The following is a 25033-nucleotide window of genomic DNA, read 5'->3' as shown; positions in this document are numbered from 1 at the left end:
GCAAAAAAAAAAAAAACAGCAACTAAATATTGAATGTCCGTTTGTTTTATCTGGTAAGTAACCATGTAATAATTGTGATTATGTGTAGTCAGCCGGTCAATATCACTTCTTGCAATAATGCCAGGTTGAACCGTACATTATCCCTAAATATTTAAAACATATGTACGCATGCATATGTGCTTTTCTTTTTCAGCCTCTCTCTGTCTCTTGGGTCTGGGCTGGATGAATATTCAATCACGGCTTTAGGAGGAATTATTTTTTGCTTGCAACTTTAGTTTGTGGACAATACAAAGTGCTTTTCCTTGACATTTCTCAAGAAGGCGTCAGGTTTTTGGAGGTCTGAGTGATACAGTCATCTTGCACAGTGATACAGAGCTGTATGAGTGTGTGTGTCTGTGTGTGTGTAGGAGGGGGTGATTGTGTTCACATTTGTTTCCGATTTTATTCATGTAAACAAGGGGGGCTGTCAGACTCAGTGGGGCCTGTTTAAATTAAGGCCAGGCTGCTCTGCACACAGCGGCTCACTCGCTGTACGTTACGTTTGTTTGTACTGAGAGACTACAGATAGATTTGCATAAATGACACAGAGATGCAAGTTTGGTCCCAATTTGGAAGTTTACCCAAAAACACTTTGTCACATGTCGTTCCAAACCCACTTTTTGGCGCTAAAAAAGTATCGTAAAAGTCCATATGGCTTGTGAACTTTATCCCATGTCTTCTTAAGTCAAACAATATCTTTGTGTCATTATTTGCTTAATTTTTTTTTTTTTAAATGTCCCCCATTTGAAGATGCATTGAACAAGATTTGATGATGATGGCAAGCGCCATTTCTGTCACATGTCTTAACAGTGATTTAGATGGCATGCAAGTGTAAATATGGTTTAGTGCGCGGTCCTATTTAGAGCTTGACAATAAATGATGACTTTTTTTGTTGTTGCATGAACTATCTCTTTAAGATAAGGTTCATTGTGGTTTGTGCCATTAGTCATTTTTCTGCTTAATGACAAGTAACATGGTACAGAGTACAGAAAACAGTGTTATCCACATAATATATATCCCACAATTCCACTCCGCACTGTACACATGACTGAACTGGCCTGTGGGGAAGAGAATAGTTATTCTGTTCAGTTGAACACCGCATGCATATCCAGCACACAACAAGCCGATTCATTGGTGTATGAAATGAACCACAGACATGTTTACTATCAATATCATTATGCAACCGGACCGTGAGGGCAAATCTGGTGTAAATGCTCCTTTCTAGTAGTTTTCAAAGGGTTATTTGCTGGAACAGTCAGCACTAGGGCATGCTGGGATTGAGTTTGGAGGACAATTAGGCTATAATGCAGCATTCAAATATATTTCTCTCTTACATGCATTTTTACATACTTTACTGACATAAAAAGTCAGAATTCTGAGATAAAAGGTCATAATCATGACTTTTATGTCATTATATTTGACTTTTATGACACAATAATTTCGACTTTCTATATCATAATGACTCATGAGAAGGCCTATAATTTTATTTAATAATTATGACTTTAATTTTTTGTATTGATTTTTTAAATAACCTAAAAAATAACTTATAGGCCTACAGCACATTCCCTAATGGTTATTTGTAGGTTATTATTTTGCAACCATAAAATAATGTTCCCAGAACGTTGCCGGGTGGTTATTCTTAAATTATACTGAACGTTCCCTAATGTTTATTGTTAAGTTATTATTTAATAGCCATGTAAAATAACCTTCCAATTAAAACGTTGCAGATGTTTTTGTGTAATGACCTATTCAGAGATCTGAAATTACAGTTTAATATGTTAGGGTAACAATAGAAAAACAATAGAATAATGTTAGGGGATAGTCAGAAAAGTGTTAGGGGAACATTAGAATAATGTTGATAACGTTAGGGGAACGTTAGAATAACATAAGAATAACGTAATGGGTTTGAATAATGTTAGAATAATGTTAGGGGAACGTAAAAAAAAAATGTTAGGGGAATGTTAGAATAACGTTAGGGGAGCTTTTGAATAATGTAAGAATAATGTTAGGGGAACGTAAAAAAACGTTATGGGAATGTTAGAATAATGTTAGGGGAGCTTTTGAATAATGTAAGAATAATGTTAGGGGAGCGTAAAAAAACGTTAGGGGGATGTTAGAATAATGTTAGGGGAACGTTTGAATAATGTAAGACTAACGTTAGGGGAACGTAAAAAAACGTTAGAATAATGTTAGGGGAGCTTTTGAATAATGTAAGAATAACGTTAGGGGAACGTAAAAAAACGTTAGAATAATGTTAGGGGAGCTTTTGAATAATGTAAGAATAACGTTAGGGGAACGTTAAAATAACGTTATGGGAATGTTAGAATAATGTTAGGGGAGCTTTTGAATAATGTAAGAATAATGTTAGGGGAACGTTAAAAAAACGTTATGGGAATGTTAGAATAATGTTAGGGGAGCTTTTGAATAATGTAAGAATAATGTTAGGGGAACGTAAAAAAACGTTAGAATAATGTTAGGGGAGCTTTTGAATAATGTAAGAATAACGTTAGGGGAACGTAAAAAAACGTTAGAATAATGTTAGGGGAGCTTTTGAATAATGTAAGAATAACGTTAGGGGAACGTTAAAATAACGTTATGGGAATGTTAGAATAATGTTAGGGGAGCTTTTGAATAATGTAAGAATAATGTTAGGGGAACGTTAAAAAAACGTTATGGGAATGTTAGAATAATGTTAGGGGAGCTTTTGAATAATGTAAGAATAATGTTAGGGGAACGTTAGAATAACATAAGAATAACGTAATGGGTTTGAATAATGTTAGAATAATGTTAGGGGAACGTAAAAAAAAAATGTTAGGGGAATGTTAGAATAACGTTAGGGGAGCTTTTGAATAATGTAAGAATAATGTTAGGGGAACGTAAAAAAACGTTAGGGGGATGTTAGAATAATGTTAGGGGAACGTTTGAATAATGTAAGAATAACGTTAGGGGAACGTAAAAAAACGTTAGAATAATGTTAGGGGAGCTTTTGAATAATGTAAGAATAACGTTAGGGGAACGTTAAAATAACGTTATGGGAATGTTAGAATAATGTTAGGGGAGCTTTTGAATAATGTAAGAATAATGTTAGGGGAACGTTAAAAAAACGTTATGGGAATGTTAGAATAATGTTAGGGGAGCTTTTGAATAATGTAAGAATAATGTTAGGGGAACGTAAAAAAAACGTTAGAATAATGTTAGGGGAGCTTTTGAATAATGTAAGAATAACGTTAGGGGAACGTAAAAAAACGTTAGAATAATGTTAGGGGAGCTTTTGAATAATGTAAGAATAACGTTAGGGGAACGTTAAAATAACGTTATGGGAATGTTAGAATAATGTTAGGGGAGCTTTTGAATAATGTAAGAATAATGTTAGGGGAACGTTAAAAAAACGTTATGGGAATGTTAGAATAATGTTAGGGGAGCTTTTGAATAATGTAAGAATAATGTTAGGGGAACGTAAAAAAACGTTAGAATAATGTTAGGGGAGCTTTTGAATAATGTAAGAATAACGTTAGGGGAACGTAAAAAAAAACGTTAGAATAACGTTAGGGGAGCTTTTGAATGTAAGAATAATGTTAGGGGAACGTTAAAATAACGTTATGGGAATGTTAGAATAATGTTAGGGGAGCTTTTGAATAATGTAAGAATAATGTTAGGGGAACGTTAAAAAAACGTTATGGGAATGTTAGAATAATGTTAGGGGAGCTTTTGAATAATGTAAGAATAATGTTAGGGGAACGTAAAAAAAACGTTAGGGGGATGTTAGAATAATGTTAGGGGAACGTTTGAATAATGTAAGAATAACGTTAGGGGAACGTAAAAAAACGTTAGAATAATGTTAGGGGAGCTTTTGAATAATGTAAGAATAACGTTAGGGGAACGTAAAAAAACGTTAGAATAACGTTAGGGGAGCTTTTGAATGTAAGAATAATGTTAGGGGAACGTTAAAAAAAACGTTATGGGAATGTTAGAATAATGTTAGGGGATCTTTTGAATAATGTAAGAATAATGTTAGGGGACGTAAAAAAACGTTAGAATAATTTTAGGGGAGCTTTTGAATAATGTAAGAATAATGTTAGGGGAACGTTAAAAAAAACGTTATGGGAATGTTAGAATAATGTTAGGGGAGCTTTTGAATAATGTAAGAATAATGTTAGGGGAACGTAAAAAAACGTTAGGGGGATGTTAGAATAATGTTAGGGGAACGTTTGAATAATGTAAGAATAACGTTAGGGGAACGTAAAAAACATTAGAATAATGTTAGGGGAGCTTTTGAATAATGTAAGAATAACGTTAGGGGAACGTTTGAATAATGTAAGAATAACGTTAGAGGAACGTAAAAAAAATGTTAGGGGAATGTTAGAATAATGTATGAATAACGCTAGGGGAGCTTTTGAATAATGTAAGAATAATGTTAGGGGAACGTTAGAATAACGTTAGGGGAGCTTTTGAATAACGTATGAATAACGTTAGGGGAACTTTTGAATAACGTAAGAATAACGTTCTACAAACCAAAAACTAACATTCTATTTCCATTAAACCAAATACAAACCTTAAAAAAAGAATGTTCTGCGAACCAAACATTGTTAGCTGGATGGTTTAGTTAGTTGTCCAGTGCATTTCCTTTCACACAGCATGAGTTTGTCGAAAATGCCGTTTTTAGGCCTGAAAATGTACTGGTCTGAGTTCGGTTATAAAATGCGGTTGCGACTCTCGTAAGTAAAAACGAATCGTGCGTTAACTTAACTGAATTAAGAGTGTGAAGGCAACGTGTTTTTCCGCTTCCTCCAAGTTGCTCAGATCCGGGTCTGTTTCCCATCATGCTGTCTGCTCATAAGAAACTGCTCCCATGGCTCTATTGAGACAACTTTTACAGTGTCTCTCTTAATACTTTAGTCTCAAGGATCCAGACGCTACCAAAAAACTCCAGACTTGGACTCTTAAAATGCACTTTAACCGGATTTGAAGCGCTGCATTGCTCCACAGGGACTTGTACGGCCCAAAAGGCTCCAGTTGACCTCGGACTATTGCAGTAAATTCATTACCATGACCTCTCCGGCCCTGTGGACAGGTTGCCAGATAACTGCTGCTGAAAGTAAACAAACAAGGGTGTACACAGGGAAAGAGACAATGCTGGCCCGGCCCTCTCTTTTCCTGCAAACACACACACACGGCTCCTTCCGAGGTCCCTGTTCAGTGTGGGAAGACTCCTCTGGAGAACGCAGACTCCCCGAACATCTCTATTTCCTCCCTCTTCCTTGTTCTTTTGTATAAAGCTACAAATGTTGATATCAATGTGCATTTAATCTTTGTTGACCTTCATCATTCTCACACACTTCAAACTCTTTAGTTGTGTGTCACGCACAATAACATCCTGGTGTGTGTGATCTGTTTGTTCCCAACTGGGAGGAAGCTGTGTTGCACAAACACTCCTTCTCAAATGCGTGTGATGGCACGACAGGGTCCCGAACGAGACGGGGAGCGGCATCACGGTGCCTCCTGCAGTCTGGGAGCAGGGATGGGTCACGGGGGTTCAGGAAGATGGGCCATTCTGGCAGTAATGCTTATATAAACGAGCACGTTTTAAGGTGCTACTGAGCGGCAAATGATTAACACCCTATTCTACGCTCCAAACAGCATAGAGTACACAGACAGCAACATAGTGTCGGCCCCGGGTCCTCATTTATAACCGTTGTGTCGCACGAAACTGGCCCTGAAAGAGGCGTACGCCAATTCCTACGCATAAGTTGTGATTTATAAAAAAAACGTGACGGGAGAATTTGCGCACCTGCACGCAAACTCCGACCCATGCATACCAACATTTTGGAGACGGAGCAGTTTGGCGACACCAGTGGTGAGCTGAGGGACTGACCGCGGATGAAGGGAAACCACTTTAAATCTTCATTATGAGTCCTAATCATAAATACAGTGTATATTCACAATAACAGTTTAAATAAATAAAAGAATGATATACATCCGTATTTCATATTTTCCTAATGTCTTGTAGCCTACTGTTAAACATGGTATCACGTGGATAATATGCATATGCATATCCATAGTAAAATTAGGCGTTGTAAGCTCCATATATGGTTATTTTACTCCATTTCAGGGTTCTGGCATACGCACGGTTTTACAAGTCTGAATATTTTTTGCCATATGCCATTTTTGGCTCCAGCCCCCATCTGGTACGTGTGGAATCCACATGTACCGGATGTGGCCCGGATCTGGGCCGACACTATGTTGCTGTCTGGGTAACCATCAATGAAGCTGGCAAAACTACAAATTGCAAATTGCAGCAATTACAAGTAGTCAGTGGATAATACAACTAGACAAAACTAGAACTTTCTCATTATAATCATAATAATGTTGGTAAATGAAATGAGAAAATTAAACCAAGTACAATGCTAAAACTATTATGCTAACATCATCAACGAAGCTGTTAGCAGACAAAATGAAAAATTAGAATGCTTTGGTTTTAATTAATAAAAACAAACCTGGATACATTAGAGCGACCACAGACCGCAAGTGTCGGCCCAGATCCGGCCCACATCTGGGCCGTGTGGAATCCACGTGTACCGGATCTGGGCCGACACTATGTTGCTATGTCCGGAGACCCATCAATAAAGACGGCAGCAAAAAACAAACCTAAAATGGTCATTACAAAGTAGAACAACAAAACTAGTACTAGTGTTATCCAAAACGATCAACAGAGCTCGCAGAATGACGAGAGTGAGACAAAAGTCAAATGGTAAAACTAGCATTCTCCCATTATAATCAACATCTCTCTGCAGACGAATGGACAAAACCAGAAGCTGGCTTGGTGATTACCTCAGGACGGTTCTGATTTCGTCATGTTGTAAGGTGTGTTGGTCATCCCTACTGTGGTATATGCATTACAGTGTGCTGTTACAGGATTCCTCCACTTTAACAGTGGGAAGAGGACAAAGAAGGACTCCTGTTGAGTCCAGCGTGGTCTAAATGTCTGCACATGCTGGAATTTGATGCTATTTGTAGTTACAGCTCCAAAGCTGGACAAGGCCTTTGGGACAGCCTCGCTCTCCCCATCTGTCTCACTCAAGCTGTTATTCACTCGTTCGGGAGCTCAGAATTAAGATGTTTTTTGACTTTGCATTACAATGGCTGCACATTCATGAGATCTGTGAGATAATGCACAGGAAGAAACAAACTGAGTGTTAGAGTGGGTCACTGGGGGGTGTGATATAGGACGTGCTGTCATGCAAGCACGTGCCAGGCTTTCTGCGCACACACACACACACACACACACACACACACACTGTCACATGTAATTCATGCACATTCACACACACACTTTTCCATAATATCGAATGGTCAAAAGTCTGTCATTTGTCTATTATTGACTATGTTTGCATGCACCCTCATAATGCAATTATGATAAGATTTAGGCAATATTGCAGTTCAACTTTACCTCATGTAATACTTTGACCAAATTGATGCGATTAAGCTCATAATAGTATTAATCATAATGATCGCAGTAATATATGTGGCATATGTCGAATTTAATAAAAGGGGAGTAAAAGTCCTTACTCTACTTATTAGAAATAATCACATTATTGGTGCACATGCAAACGTAGTCAATGTTTTTACATTAATATTCTCCATAGGCATTTAAAAAAAGTTCAATGAACAATTTTCAGACTGTGATGACGCATTTCCACAGTTATCATCATAGCAAATTTAGTAAAGGTTTTCATTTTTAAACATTTAAAGTCCCCCTGTGGTGAAAATCCAGCATTTAACGTTGTTTATTACATGGCTTGGTTGAATTCTAATGTAGAATGCGGTCTGTTATTTCTTGATAACACACCGCTGCTAAGGATAACACACCGTTGCAATGAAAAACAGAGCGTTGCTATGGACGCAGGATTCTAACCGTAGAGACGGAATGGACTATTTTCTTTAGCGGAAGCAATACAATCGTTTTTAAATCAATAAACTCCTTTTTTAAATCAATATTTTGTGTCAAATTATTGATTTATTTGGTAGGTAGCCATGTAATAAGCGGGATAATGTAGAGCGAGGCGGTTGTTATAGCGAATACAACCCCTTCCGGCTGATTCAAGACTCCTCCGCTTCGCGTCGGGCTCCCGATTAGCCTGTCGGGATTGTATTCGCTATAACAACCGCCTCGCTATACATTATCCCTTACTTATATGTCTATGTGGTGTTTTTAATATGCTTTAAGACAAACCATGTGTAAATTCATAAGTCGACACTATTGCTGAGTATTTTCTCCTTAAAACGGAAGACAGTCTCTTTGAAATCGCTGGTGTTTCTGACGTCACAAACTACCTTGTAACCAATCAGGTCAACGTGTGATCGTCAACCAGTGGATCTCTGAGCTGGAGTGAGTGAGTGGAGGCGGGGCTCATTTGCATATTCAAGGGTGTCGAGTTACATTCAAGCTATTTTAAGGCCTGGTGATTTTTTTTCCAAGAAAAAAAATGTTTAAATGTGTCATTTTGGTGATTAAAGATGAGTTTTAAGGGATAAAATGATTGACTACAGGGGGACTTTAAAACACATTAATAACGCTATATATTGCAACATTACTTTGTCAGTAAATGAAAAAAAAAAAAAATGAATTAACTGCTGTGAAGGACATGTGAGGGTTTCTAATACAGCGTCTTTCTCTCTTCTGACCAACATAATCAATCTCTCGATATTTTTTCTCTCTTTTGGAAAGCCGTGGAAACTCTTTCCCGGGTTTTTCTTTTGCTATTAGAGCAAATGGAAATACAACAGTTATATTTGCAGTCGTCTCCCGTTCACCGGAAATGTGAAAAGGGTCCATATAGTTTTAATGTCTGTGCACATACATATAGACATATAAAAACCATGTAATTTTAATATAAGAACAAGTATATTTATATTCAATATATTTTTATTGATATATTTGTTACAAAATATTCAAATATATACAAATATATAAATAGTTTGAGGGTTGGGAACAGTTTTTGAAACAGTTGAAATGACACCGACTTGTGACTTTTATATTAGTACACCAACATTTAACAATCTCCGAGCTTGAGAAGCATTAATGTCGTAGCTAAAAAGTCCGATTTCACCTCTGAAACTGTCGTGCTCCATGGAGCGACCAACAAATGATCTTGATGTGCGTAGCATGAAGAACTGGTCGTGACAAAATGTTACCTTTTGTAATTGAAGCAATCAGATAATAGTGATCAGGAAATAACAGCGACGTAACATGAATGATGTGGAGATGGACAGAAGGGGTGAGACGGCACTGGCTGATTCAGGCACTTTCTTTTAATCTCAGAGTGTTCAGGAGCATCAGACAGACAGAGAACTCACTCTCCTGGACACCAATAAAAAAATAAAACTGCTCCTCTTTTGTCACGCATCAGATAGTACTACTGCAAAAGCTTTTCACAGGAAGAGGGGGGAGAGATAGATGACAGACAAGAGATAGAGAGACAACTAGGACATAAAACATCAGGATCACAGTCGTCATGACAACGCTGTCACAGTCCACTGATTGGCTGGATGTTGTTTTTGAAGGATTCTGCTGATAGGCCAGCAACTGGAACTATATTTTCGAGAACTTCACAACAACTTTGCACAGTGTTCAGATGGTTGTTTTTCCTTGTTTGTTAGTTTAACTAGTTTGTGTTGTGCTTAAGACAAAGGCAGAGAAAAAAGACATCTTGTTTTTCGTCCTGTAGGAGGGGGTACATCGATTTTGAGGCTGGTTTTCAAAACATCGACAACAGGCACATACACCTCACAAAATCTTAAGAACACGGGACGTCCCATCTCATATCTCACCCCAAAAGCAACCAAAAAAAATCACTTTTTGAATATAAACCCCATTTTTAGGTATTTAAATTGTGACATAATTTTCATGATAATCAAGCACGCTATTTCATTACAGTAGTGCAACCACAATCTTACTCTCACTACTGGAATACGAAACAATGTGAAGTATTTTTACGCAATAGTAGTATTTGGTGTACTCTTCTCTCTTGTCTTGTCATAAAAAAACAAAATCATAAAAAAATTACAAAAATATTACCTTACTGAGAATTTTTTTTTGGGGGGGGGGGGGGGGGGGGGGGGTTATCACGGTAATGGCAAACATGCTTAACTGTCATGAAAGTAATGCTAAAAGGTCCAAATAAAGCACGTTTTCTTTCGATTTTGGGGTAAAATATGACCTGCACATGTTTTCTTGAGATTCACCCACACACTTGCTTTACACTTGGGCAGCGATGTGTTTGCCATCAGTTTGCGCACTGCAAATTAACATTGGCAATTTGGCAAAATGTCATTTCCCACGTCCATTCTGACCTCATACACACACACACACACACACACACACACACACACACACACGAGATCTACCGTCCTACAGGTCAGCTATTTTGGATTCCTCTGGGTTTGTCTTATCTAGACGGAGTGGATCACAGTAGAAGAGAAGCCTCTGACTGAAGACACTATAACGAAAGGCTGACGCGGGAGAGTAAAATCAAATCAAACCAACATGTTAAAACACAGACGAGACGGAAGGCAGATAATTCAAAACCTTCGAAGCAGATGAGCATAAAAATATAAAGTACCTGGATTTATATATTTATATCTACATATATTTATATATACTTTTCATATATATCGTGTAGTCTTTTAAATGGAAGCTGAGGGTTACTCTTTTAAAAACAAAGAAAAATACAAACCAGGACACAGCTGTCCAGTACAATTAAATTGAGAAAACAAAACATAAAAATGGGGGGGGGGACTTAAATGCAGCCACAAGTTCATTCTTCCACTTTTCATTAGCATTTCTTCCCGCTGTAGTTTCCCCCAGCTGCTGGTGTGCTAGCATGTTTCCCGCTCATCCCGCGGCTTTGTGCTTGCCGCCGCAGCAGTGGCACGCGACGCCACAGTGGTAACACGCTCGCAGCGGCGCGTAACAGCACATGCAGGGCGCTAGCAGCGACAGTCCCAGGAGTGCTAGCCAGCGCAGGCAGAAGCGCTCTTCGCTGGCGTCGCAGGAACAGGGGTCCGAATAGTCGCCCTCGGGGTCCGACATGCAATGGTAGAGCAGGCTGTCCGCGCACCACATGAAGCTAACCCGACGAATGCACGTCTGCACGGGGTCCGGGGCCTCCTGACAGCGCCCGCGCCTGTTTTCGGCCGGACTGAACATGTTTTGACAGTACACGCACCGTAAGCGCTCTCTGCTGTCCTCCACGCGACGCGGCAGCCATTTAGCAGTTAGCGGTCGCGGCTGACCGGTGACCACGCCTCCGCCGATGCCCGTTTTGCTGTCGCGGGTAGTGTGTCCGTCCCCACTGAGTGGGTAAGAGTAAGTGTAGTCGTGTTTGGGAGGTTCGATCTTGGCGAGATGAACGTAAGCATCCGTGGCGTCCGGTCGCAGAGGTTTGCCCCGTGTGGCTGTGGTGGCGTGCCGATAGTCCTCGTAGCCCGTTAGCCAAGAGCGCTCGCGTGGGTTAATCCGGACGATTTCCTCGTCCTCCTCGTGAAACCGTACGTGACGGGAACATGGGAACATGGGCACCGTCTGAATGGCACAAACATAGAGAATGTTTAGAGAGTTTAACACAAGCTGGATTTAGATGTAAGAAGAATGAAATGGAACGGGAATGGTTGATCTTGAACACATTAAACACACAAAAATTTCATATCACATATTTGCACCACTTATCAAAAAAAGAACGAAACCACACTAAAACAAAAGATGCAAAGTGATGCCTTTTGTGACTTAATTATGTCATTACTCTTTAACTCTTTCCCCTCCATTGACGAAATTTTCCGTCTTTCCACTGTTAAATGGTAGGGGGCGCTATTACGCATCTTCTGAAAGAGTAGTGAATCTCTTGATCAAAACAGATGCGAAGAAGATGCAGAAACAAGTGATATCATTTGTAAGCATATGCATATGTAAAATAACGCGATCATCAACATTAAACAGCATATAAATCAAAACTGCCTAATGTTACTGAATAAAATGTCGACCCAGGACGAGCTACTGTGAAGCTTTAGGGGTGTTGATGGACTCTATCTACTCCATCTATGTTTTGATCATCGTTCTGAATCCGATCCAGACGTCGTCTTTGACACAAAATCATAATTTTCTCAGCCTTTTGCTCAAAATGCTGCTTTTTTTTAAATGAAACTTACCCACATTCAAGTGTTCATAAAAAAGAATGCATGAAGCTATAATAATTATTTTTTTTGTTTGTTTAAAAGGAGTTTTTTTTGTAAAAAAAAAATGCTGGCGGGGAAAGAGTTAAAATAATCAAACGTAGTTATTTTTCTTTAGTTGATCCAAAAGTGAATGAAGTGAGAAAGAGTGAGAAAAAACTCTGTTTTTGCGCAAGAACATCATTTTAGCCACGTTTTACTCATACTTAAATATTAATAATTATTATTGTTTTAATATAACACTGCATAATAATACATTTTTCATATATTATTTTAAAATAAGTAAAATATTATTGTGAAAAATTATTTAAAAAAATAGTGAAAGTCTGCCTGACTGAACAGTTCACTGCCCCTAGTGTCTTAATAATATACTGCAAGTAGAGACTCAAAGTGCAATAAAACAGTACCTCGTGATGACATAACTTGAGTAAATGTTGCACAAACAGATTATTCATACAAACTCACCTGTTCCAGGTAGAAACGGTCAGAGTGCCTGTGCTGGTCATAGAGATGTCCCAGAATGCAGTGGTGGGGCTCAGAGAAGCTGATGGGTGCGAGCGTCTGCATGGACGTCTCTCTCTTCTGAGAAGAGTTCGACGAGCTGTCTGTGGCATTCTGACGGACACACAGAGAGAGCAACAATAGAATTTGTTTCCCAATTTGAGCATGTTGGCAGGATCATGGTGACTAGACACAAACCGAAAGACTCCCCGGCCTTGAACGAGGGTCACACCTAGGTGTATTTTTCGTTGAATTTCAAGCAAAAAAAAGGGGGGGGGGGGATAAAACATTTAAAAGCATCAAATCATCAAGAACTTCAAATTTAACTTTTTTTACCATGCAGAACGTATCTGTGTATAAAAGCATTTAAAACGCTCCACAGCAACACTGCACAGGTCATTCTGCTTGTCCTTTGACCCCGTGTCTGGGTGTGTGAGGTTTGTGTAAATGAAGTGCTTGAGAACTATCATCAGCACTATTATCTCTGACCTTCAACCCCTGAAATCCACACTGTCTCCTTCCTGTGACTCTTCCTGAAGCCTGGAGTCTGAGTTTAGAGCCAGCAGAGTGAGTGTGTGTGTGTGTGTGTGTGTGTGTGCAAGCATCTGCTTTAAGAGTTGACAGAGAGCCACAGGGCCATCAATAACTCAAGAGTGTGTGTGTGTGTGTGTGTGTGCGCGCGTGTGTGTGTGTGTGAGAGAGAGAGAGAGAGAGATGATTACAAACACAGCTCGCCTCTCTTAAGTCATCTGGCTCCTTTCTACTGCAAAGACTGAAATCTACACTACACTGTAAAAGACTTTTGTTAAATTTACAGCAAAAATCTGGCAGCTGCAGCACCAGGGTAACACGTGACACTAACATAATGCAATAAACATCAACTACACAACATAATGTAACATAAACTCCCCAGTATACATAAACCGAGAACATAAGAAAATAAAATATAAGCAAATGTGATGTGTCTTTTTGGACTTCTGGGAAATTCTTTAACATTTCAACCAGAAATTATGTGGTCTTACGAAAGCAAACTTTTTTTTTCTTTTTTTTACATAAAAGAACATCTATTGTCTTGTTAAATACATTTTTTATTGTAAACGTTAATTTTACTTCCACATTTATTTTTACATAATTTTACTGTAAAAATACATGGGTCATTTTGTTAAATCTAAATGTTCACCATAAATAATAAGGTGATACATTCTAGACATTATATTTACAAAAACATATGCAATCTCGTTAAATTTATAAGATAATTTATACTATTCACTTTATAATTTATTTCTATTTTTTACAATATTTTTGTTTGATTTTTACCGTAAAGTGCATGTATTGCCTAGTTAATTATAATACACAATAATGTAATTATTTATATTTATATTATATAATTAAAAATATAGTTAATTTAGATAGAGATGGAATAAAATTCCTTATTCCTTATGACTATAAAAATATAGTTAATTTAGATAGATAGATAGATAGATCGATCTATGTAAGTGTCTTGCGTGTATATGAGAGTGTGAATGCACAAACATACTAAGTACATACAGAGTTGTGTGCATAATGTCTGGATGGAAATGTATTTGTGGCTGTGCTAATTATCACTTTAGACTTTACCTCAGAGGGAATTAGACATCCAACAGCTGCTGCCCATTCTAAACCTACAGCACACATCCCATCTCTCCCTCTCTCTAAACTTAGGAGCGACTGACTACTCTGATTAGTAATAATCAGTGTCTGGCTGGGCTTGTATGAATAGCAGTGAGTCATAAACTTCTAAAGTTAGCGATTAGAGGAACACCACTGCCGAGCGACTGTGGCAAACGCACCTAAAGCCTGAAGTCAGACCAAAAGAAACACACATTCATGTTTCTTCACTCTGAATAACCTTGGGCTCTTGAATGCGTGCGTGCGTGTTAAATGGACTCTTGTATCCGAAGGCTTTGTTGTGGCATTGTTGTGTTGAATTAAGAGCAATAGGAGGACAAAGGGAGCAAAGGTCACTTCCTGAGCACAGCTCACACACACACACAAAACCATTCATCAGAAAAATGATGGCAAGTGACCCATTAATAGCATCTATTCTCAGAGGTTGGGTAGATAAATGAATAGAAAAAAGAAGATAATGCCCTGTTGATATGTTGAACATTCATGATTAGTCACAACGCTTTTGCTGGAGAAAGTTAAGCAATGCCAGGATGTAAGAAAGATATGTTTTACAAGCCTTTGATAAGACTGATTTCTATGAATCATTTTGAAATCTGTGAATGAATCACTTCCAAACTTGAATCGCTTTCATCACTCGAAATCGTGCACAGAAGCACGACATTTGTCATGTTAAAACAACACGTGCCATTCATTACTATGGATTACCGAAGTGGAGTGTAAAAATGAAAATGATCCTCTGATTAAAAAATAAATAATTAACCCTTCCATGCCATTTGAGGGCAAATGCAAGACTCTAGTCGGACTGTTCACTCACCGTGAAAACATCATCGTCCCCCAGTTCGGCTTCATTCTGCAGGGTGGAGGAAGAAGTAGTGGAGCCTGGAGAAAAAGCAGGACTCGTGTTATAATCTCAGTCAGAATGGGACACGATGTCTCAGGCGTTTCTCATCTCGCTCACCCTCCGTCAGGTCCTCGATGGCCTTCCTCACGCCGCGGTCGAACGCTCGGGCGTCAGCGGGGCTCTGGAACGACAGGCCGCACTTCCTGTTGTCCACTCGCCAGTGATGGAAAGTGGGCGTGGCTTTAGTGTAGACCAGATCTTTCTTCAGAAAGCACTGCAGGATCACCTGCTCAACACAGAGAAAGCCAAAGCGATATTAGGCGCGAGGAATCAGATTTTTGAACCGTACTATGCGGTCAGCTCTCTAACCTGCTTGTCTTTGAGTCTCTCGCCAAAGATGAGGAAGCCGTTGCGTCCCAGGATCTCCAGGTCAGCTGGGACCACCTTACAGACGCCCACTCGACTGAGACCTCCGCCCTCCTGAGCCAGCCAACCCCCGCTAGACTCATCCCTCGTCATTACCACAGCTTTCACTCGCACTATGTAACTGTCACTGCGGGGAGAGACGGAGGAACTTCAATGACATATGAGAATGATTCCAGGAAGAAATGTGGTTTAAAACACACATTTGCACTCTCTGTATTCATGTTGGTTTGGTTACACACATTTTGTTTCCATTTTCAATGAAAAATTTGATTTAATGACTACAAATGCCAAGTGGTGTAACAAGCAAGAAATAAAAAACATTTTCCTTACACCTTGAAAGTGTAATCATTATACATTTAAACTTTTTTAACAAATTTGTTCTTGGAGTTTTTGCATTTGAAACCATTTGACTTGTGTCATGAAAAGGTCAAATTGTCAGAAATGTTCTAAGATACTACATATTTAAAATAATAATGTATAAATATATAAGCAGCCACATATATATCAAATATATTTATAAATCTACATATATATTTATTAATATGCTGATTTTTGGAGCTTATTGAGCTTATAGTAAAGCATCTAACGTAAGCAGCCTGATTGGGCCCAGACTTGACTCATAATGATGACATCATAATCCGTTCGGGAAGATGCATGAGCTTACTAATGACAGCTCTGCATTGCAAATAAGGTGTACAGAAATCTCGAAGAGGATGATGTTCGCTATGCTAATGAGATTTTCGGTCGTTGTTTAAAGACAGTGATACGCCTTATGCAGAGATATGATAATGCCATCCGGAATTCTGAACCACAAATATGACAGACGGTTTAACAAATGCAAAACTTGGGATCAGGATTTCTCAGAATGTGATTTACATACTGACTGCGGTAGAGCATGAGAACTTCGATTACAGCCCCATCTTTACCTCGTATTAATGGTGGAATTAACCCGCCAGTCAACATCAGAACAGCTGATATATACTACCTCAACTTTCATTCACAGCTCATGTCTAAAAAATCAATTCGTCTAAAAATAAAATAAAAATTGTTGCACATTTAAGCCATTAGACGTCTAGTTGGACGTTCATGGTATTATTTTGATTGCTTGTTAATTTTCTTACTTATATTTTCAGTTTCAGGACTGAGATATGAACATTTTGGCCGATAACCGATAATTCTTTACATTTGAAAGCCGATAACCGATAAATTGGCAGATAAATCCAAATCCAAGTTTTGTATTTTTTTGAGAGCATGATTACAAAAACAAAACTCTCACAATTGAAAGCCATGACCCAATCACACAATTATAATGTTCTTATAATGATGATATCATTTTCTGTAGCCTATATGACTGCACATGTTGCACTTTACTGTATTTTTCTTTTTTGAAGTGATTCCAATCAAATTTCAAGCAATTCAAATCCATCATGAATAGTGCGAATCTGAGCTGACGAACAATAAAACATAGACAGCCAATCAGAATCCATCCTGCTGTAACGAGCTCGAGCATTTAAAGTGACAGACGAGCACGCGCTTAGAATAAACAGAACGATAACGCTAATATAGTTATCTTTACAGTTATCATTCTTGGTGTGAACGGGTCTTAAGCCTCTTCTCTTAACATAGGCCTATGCTTTTTTTTTATTACCAAGTTAGCTAAAGGAAATATGTAAAAGAATGGAAACGACAACAATGCTCGATCAAGAAAACACAAATTGACTTCAAACTTCAAAACATTTCACAGCAATTTAACAGCAATACAAAAACTCACAGAAATGGAGCCTCATTTGTAATTTTGTCAATCGCAACATGGCAATTTGGGATAGGATTTTTCTCCAGCACTGAACACAGTCAGGAAGGAGCAGTAATCATGGTGTGGAGAACATTTAAAGGCCGTTTACACAGGAACTTGCGTTAAAAACAGGACATCGCCATGGAACATTTGCTGAGAAATCAATGTAAACGGCAAGAACATGAGTTAATTTCCTCCTTATCTGAACCTGAGGTTTTTCTGGAGTCTGTAAAATAGGTCTGTAAAAAATCTTTAGGTTTGTGTCCACATAAACAGATAAAATGGGTTTAATTCTTCTAATATTGCAATATATCACCTTCCTTACTGTATCGCAATATATTGTATTGTAACCCCTGTATCGTATCGCCAGATTCTTCACACAGCCCTGGTATACAACAATACAATGACACATGCAGCTGCCAAAGCAACCATTGTCTCCCACACACTGAACAACATACAAAGGAAGAATGTTTCATTCCGATCGTCTTCCACTCTTTAAAACTCAATTCCCGTCACAGTCTCTTCATTCTGTATTTCACTACCCTAACACTTCCTGGCTCGCAAATCAATCCTTATCCTTACCGTAAATCCATCAGAACAGTTCATCTGGACTGACTTTACCTCAAAGTCACTCTCTCTTCCCCTCTTAGATATTATTGACCCATAATGGTGCTGCATATAGGTCATGCTGGGTTGATCAATATAGATTGCATTCCTCCCCTCCCAAACGGCCCAGAGGCTGGAGAGGGCATCCGGGTCTGAGGTCTGGGCGCCAGCCAGTTCACGTGAGCACGAACACACACCTTCAGGCTACAGTCATTACCAATGGGGAGCCACTGGTTTGCTCAGCACGTTTTTGAGGGACTCGCATTCCTCTCCAAAAAAAGACAAACAAACACCAGCATTCCAGAGTTTTCAGAAAACTCTAAAGTGTTTAACATTCTAACGGAACAGTTCAACCAAAACAAAAAATCTTATCATCATTTACTCACCCTCATGTCATTCTGAAGTAGGAATAATAGTATACTTAATTTACTTAATACTTAATTTTTTAAGTCCTTTTCAGCTCCCTATGATATTTATATATGACATTTTCAGTCACAATGAACCTGAATTATCCAGTTAATTTTGAAAAATGGAACTTGTGTAAGAGCGAGAGCAGATATGCATTGTGGTGATACAAGGCCTAATGGCCAAGAGGTCATTTGCAATAACACACAGGAAGTAGCGAGAACAGCGCTACAGTACTAAGGACAGTGACCTATTTAGTCAATATCAGTCAGGCAAACTCAAAATACATAGAGCAGGCAACGGTCACCAATGGTTTCGAGTAAAAATGTAGCACGACGTAGCTTTTTATATAGTAAAACTGCTTAAAAGGCGATATATACAATTCAGTCTCCTAAAACAACACTTTTAAAAAGTAAAAATGTTAAATAAATTGGTAGACAATTTTCCACCTCTCCAGTTCTTGTGACAAATGTTTGGTATGTTGAAACAATGGCCCCGAAAAGACCCTTAATGCCTGCTACAATCCTATAAGATCATTGCAAATCACACTGTACAACATGGATCTAATAAACTTGGGTACGACATGTAGACTGTACGACACCGATTGAATTGTAGGCTATGACGCAAGTTAGTATAGAAGAATAAGTTAGTATAGAAGAATAAAACGTCATCATCAGCATGCGCTTATTGTAAGCAAATAGACCAAGATGAATTGCATTTTAGCAATTGTGTTTTTATGTGCACTGAAAAAAGACGAGGAAGCGAAAGAGGAGAATATGGACACAGTCATGGCTTGGGAAAAGAGGCCAACTTGACATGCCATTTTGCAAATGGAGCTTGAGGTAAGTGGTTTTAAGTTTTAGTGCCATGTCATGTTGCATGTTTATTGGCTAGTCAGTAGAGATAGGTCGTAGCAGCAAACACACTGTGAGATGATTATCATGCTAAATTTCTGACACTGTCAGAAAATTATCGCAGGCTATCTTTGGTTGCAAGACCGAGACAACAGCCGTCTTTGAATCTCTCTCACTGTGTGTGATGTAGAGCCAACGCTGAGGAACCACAACCACAGAGATCACCACGATTGATCATCTTTCGTCTGGGACAGCCCAAAATCATACAATGTATACCAGGCATAGGTCACAAATAAACAATGCATGAGATAACAATATATCAAAACAACTGAGAAAAGAAAGATACACTTTTCAAGCAACACATTTCACAAACAAGAATGTTGTTTAAAAAATGGTTCAGTTAAATAAAAAGCATTGGACACTTTGTGGGGTCAGTCAAATCAGCGAAGTAAGCTCCAACAAAAAGCAATGGCCTTCAGACTTTTTAGTTTAAGTGTCCAGATATATGGCCTATGTTTCAAAACTTGCAAGACATGAAACTCCAATCTGTGATACCTGGGGCCATAACGGTTTAGATTTACACAAAAAGAGAGATATGCCTATTAAGTAAAAGATAAAGATTTCCTTGCAGTGAAATGAATTGTGCAAAGTAATCCATTCATTATTGGCACGTCATGAGAATCAAACAATCGAGGGGCGTGACAGCAAAGTTACGCTTCACCGCTTCACCCTCCTCTTTCACTTCCGCCGGATCTTTCTTTAATCCTCTCACCATTGTTTCCCTTCACAATCATTCCGTGCCTTCTCAGAAACCTCCTCCCATTTTGGAGTAGCCTGTAGCCCTCCCCTCCGCCGATAAAAGTCAACATTTCACAACCCCGGGCTATTATATGGGCCTTTGCATCCCAGTGTGACACACGTATTTACTCAAACGGGTGTGAGTGTGCCATAAATTAAAATAAGAGAAATTCCCCACCAGCTTCGGGGTTACGCTCTTGCGATACATGATGTCCAGGAGAGGAAATGCAACTTGAGTTCAAGCAATTAAAATGACAAATGTAACTTGCACAACCAATTCCTACTAGGTTTAGGATGGTCGTTGATTATAAATTGATGTTTTAGCAGTCAGATTGCGCTAGTTCGCGAACAAAAATCGCCTTGAGGTAACCATAAGATACTAAGCAAAAAAACAAACAAAAAAAAAAACCTTGGTGTTACTTTTAAGATATTTGACGGTTAGATAACTGTGTGACCTGAGGGCAAACAAAAAGTAAACGTTTTTAACAAATTTAAACAATCAGGCACATAACTTACGTTAGTTAGCTACGTCAATTTGATTATCATAATTAATTCAATAACAAAATGTTACCTCCATGTTTTCAACTGGCGTTACAACACCAGGAGTAGGAAAATTATAGGCTAACAAAAGCACTCTTTGTAGGCTACTTGACATTAATATTCACCGGTTGAGGAAAAGTAATATTCTACTTTAAATTCAAGTAGACACATATGGGAATATTAAATTCTGAGTAAAGCAAAAAAGAGTTACAGACGTTGAAACAATGTTACACCTCAGTCTCCTTTAAATAGTTTTCCTTAGGGATATTAAAACTACGACTCCCATTACACTAGACTTAACGATAAACGTTCACATAATCGTTTGATCAAAACGGATGGCGGGACAAAAGACCAAATAAACATCGCCTTGTTAATACAGATTGAGTGTAGGCTACGTTACAGAAGTTTTTAAGCCCCTAAAGAGCTCACGGAGTTAACGAGCCATTTAACACGGCCCTAATGCTATTAACGAGACTTTGATCGTCCGAGTCAAACTAGCCTACCGTGAAAAAAAGATACGAGTGTTTATGTTGTGCAGAAGAATGTGGCAAAAAAAAAAAACCCAATCTAACTAAAACATAGCCTACTTGCTAAACAGTCTACTGTTATGACAACCGATATGCGCTGCATTCATAACGTGTTTATTCGCGTTCGCTTGTTTCTTGCAAATGGAAGACACGGCCTGATTAAATTCAACATTTTAAAAGCACATATAGGCCTATATATGGCATATAGGGCCTGTTTTAACATCAGGACAGCTCTGAGGCGCTCTCTCTGCTGCGCGCGCCCCCGCCTGTATTTTTATGAATGAAGGACAGTATGCAAATGAGAGCGATTCACGAAAAAGAAATGGCGGATATAGCATGTCAGACCACCACAAAGAAAGACACCAAGAACGGCCGCTCCGAACGCTTATACGCGCTCATTGCTCTAGCATTGTGTTTTTATAAACTTGTCAGTCGTCAGTTTGCTTCCTCGGAGCGGAAATTCGTCTTTAGGGTCGAGGTGATATAAGGAATTCAGTAAAGGATCCCTCCACAAAATGTTTCCGCTCGAGCCCCTCCTCCTCCTCCCCCCGTTCTCGGTTTGAGACCAGAGCCCTGCAGCAGGGGCCCAGCACTCAAAATCTCTTTGACACTGCATTGTTTCTTAGTAATAACATCTCCAACGTCCCTCTCAGAAGCGCATGCATGCACGAGTTCCCTGCGTTTGACTGACCCCTCGTTCAGCTCGGGAACACATTCTTGGACACAGGATAAGATTTCCATTCGTGTCCACATGCGTCGTTTTCTTAAAAAGTGAATACTCACTCGTCTGGGTGCGATTCCTCAGTCATTTTCCCCCTCGTTTCACCTACAATAAAAATAATATCCCACCGCGGGCGCGCAGCGTTCGGGCTTCATGTTGTCTCGATTTTCCACCTCGCCTTTTTTTTTTTAAAGTCCAGTGCATCAACGAGTTTCCCCCAAATCCGTTTCAGCGTTCCTTATTTTCGTTCTTCCTCCGCGCACTGCACTGTCTATCCGTCAAGGTTTGCAATGCATCTGCTTAAAGATCCAGGAATCCTCGCGTTATGCAACATCCCGATGGCTATATCGATGATTGTTCGCGTCGCGTCGCGTTCTGCCGTGGCTGAAGCCTGCGCGCTGGTCTCGAAGAGGAGCCCCCATCTCTCACTACTCCATGTTGGATTGTGTAGTCAGCAGCAGCAGGCGAGCGCCGCCGACACTGGAGGAGGGGGGGTGGTGGTGGTGGTGGGGGGGGGGGGGGAGCTTGCGGAAGCAATGACGTCACACAGGAACGACTGCAGCCCGTTTTGGACTGAGGGATCTCCAGTGTGACGGGCTGTGCCAACGTCCCGCCACCTAGTGCCTCCTCTCGCCCTAATCTGTAGGTTGCTCGGGGTTATTATTTCCCCTGTAGTAATAAAGTTCACGAGAACACACATTTCTGTGTTCTGTCACTGCTCGAAGTCCAGTTTGCTGGTTTCTATCTGGTCTACACTCTTACAAATAAAGGTTAGACAAGGCAGTGAAGCAATAGAAGTGCCATTTTTGGTTCCCCAAAACTCCCGTAAACCTTCGGTAACACTTTATTTGACAGTGTCCTTATTACACACGTTATACGTGTAGTTACTAACTAGGCTATAAATTATGCATAATTACATGCAGCCAACCCCTTTTCCTAACCCTAACCCTATAGTAAGTAGCCTATATGTGGTTAGTTATTATTACTCAGTAAATGTATAATTCCACTGTGGCACAGACACCTTAAAATAAAGGGTTACACTTTATTTTAAGGTGTCTTTGTTACATTGTAATTATACATTTAAGTACTGAGTAATATTAAGTAACAACATGTACTTACTATAGGGTTAGGTTTGGTTTAGTTGCATGTAATCATTTTTACTATAGTAACTGCATGTAACAATGACACCGTAAAATAAAGTGTTACCAAATAAAGTGTAAACAAACTTTTAATAAACAGTTCTTAAAATAATTTTAGTTTTATAGTGTGAAGAACATTGTATAATCTAAAGAACCCTTTTCCAGTGTAAAGAACCGCTAATAAGGTTCTTCATGGAACCATGCCAATATTTTTTCTTTAGGCCTACATAATATAAATTGTGTCTATCTAGGCAAATCTTGAGAAAATGTATATATAATATACATTGGACCTATACAGCTAATCTCAATAACAAACATAGTGTTGTTGTTGAACTTGAATCCCGTTTTTCATACAGCCAGAGGCATTTATTAAAATGTCATCGCGAGTATGTTTTCTGAAACTAAAACATAAGTAGATTTTTGAAGACTTGAAGAAAGCACAAGGTATTGCTGCATACTTGTAGAGGGAAAGAGTCTTAAATACAAACTGAAACCCATAGAAATCTCTAGAAATGTAAATATAGTCGGAATAGTGAGGCTGTTTTGAATTGAATTGTGTGCCAGTTCTGTCCTTTCGCTACGCGTTGCGTCAAATCAGATCATATGCCGCCACCTCGAGGTAAAAAGAGGAGGTTACAATTAATAACTTTTTTGCTGATGGAACTAAATTCACAGATATGAAAAAAAGAAAAAAAGAAAAGAAAAAAAACAGGAATGTGCATCAGAAACGAGAAAAAACACTGTAAAAAAAGTTGCTGCCTTAATTTTTTGAGTACAATCAACTTGGATGTTTAAGTCATTTCAACTTAAATTACATTAAACTGACTTTAAAAATTAGTTGGATCTTGTATTACTTGTAAAAAAGTAGAACATTAACTTATTTTGATGAGTTAAAGCAATTTAAAAACATGTTGTCATGACTTATTGATCATATATTTTTTACAGTATTTTTTTTAGAAACAGTCTTGATAAAACAGTTTACATAGAAAAACTGCAGTAATTGTCAGTTAACGATAAAGGCTAAGGGTTCAAATCCCCCAAAAAAGAAAGGTATTTAGTCTTCAACTCCACGTTAAGCAGGGAATGCAATCGAGTCTCTGTGACGTGGGAATCCTTTCATCATGAGTACTGCCAGTAGAGGGCGCCAAGAGCACGGTTAAAAATACAGTCCATTTCCGTCTTCTCCTTCCATGACTTACATCAGAAGATGTATTTAGTAAATAAACAGTGTTACATCCATTTATGCGTGTATTTTCAGGAATTTACAAAGTAAAAATGTTACACAAAATAACAGCTTTGTATTTATTTTTTTGAGTTGAGGCGTATTGGCCTGGTTTCACAGACAGGGCTGAGATTAAAGGGATAGATCACCCAAAAATGAACATTTTGTCATCATTTACTCACCCACATGTTGTTCGAAACTTGTATGAGTTTCTAACTTCTGCTGAAAACACAAAAGACGATGCTTTGAAGAATGTTGGTACCCAGACAGTTGATGGCACTTAAAACATGGTGTGCATCTTGAGAAAACAATGGCAGTGACATATTTTAAGATATATCAGTGCAAGTTGCTTTCAGTTAAAAGAGCTCAAACATGCATTTTAGTCTGAGACTAGTTTACGCCTTGTCTGTGAAACCGTGGGATTATATTGTACATTTATTATGATGTTAATATTCAATTTCTTTCTAAATAAAACCAAATGGGTTAGACTTAGAACGGTCCGTTATAGGTGTCAGAATGACTAATTCATATAATGGGAGAAAAACTGGTTTCTAGCTGGTCTACAATGGAAATCTAAGCTGGTCATCAGCCGAGTTACCGTGCGACTTCAATAGTTGGCTGGCTTATTGCTGGCCTAATATGATCCTCTAATTATTATTATTATTTACATTTTAATTAATATGCGACTAGTTGTCTCTTTTCTTGAAAACTTTAATTTGATTTCTAAAA

General features: G+C 38.7%; 1 protein-coding gene across 1 annotated transcript; it reads right to left on the bottom strand.

Moving 5' to 3' along the window:
• Positions 1-10145: 10145 nt before the first annotated feature.
• spred2a (sprouty related EVH1 domain containing 2a) lies at positions 10146-22402 on the bottom strand. The gene is made up of 6 exons (XM_084107252.1): positions 22006-22402; positions 15644-15827; positions 15392-15560; positions 15248-15312; positions 12730-12879; positions 10146-11620 (listed from the first exon to the last, which is right to left on the bottom strand). Exons 1-6 carry the CDS (start codon positions 22029-22031, stop codon positions 10931-10933), a joined length of 1284 nt encoding a protein of 427 aa, XP_083963378.1. The 5' UTR covers positions 22032-22402; the 3' UTR covers positions 10146-10930.
• Between the last annotated feature and the right edge of the window lie 2631 nt (positions 22403-25033).

The sequence above is a fragment of the Abramis brama genome, assembly GCF_963993115.1.
Source record: "Abramis brama genome assembly, chromosome: 2".
Lineage (NCBI taxonomy): Eukaryota > Metazoa > Chordata > Actinopteri > Cypriniformes > Leuciscidae > Abramis > Abramis brama.
The sequence above is the reverse complement of the archived record's forward strand: the minus strand, read 5'-3'. Positions and strand labels throughout refer to the sequence as shown.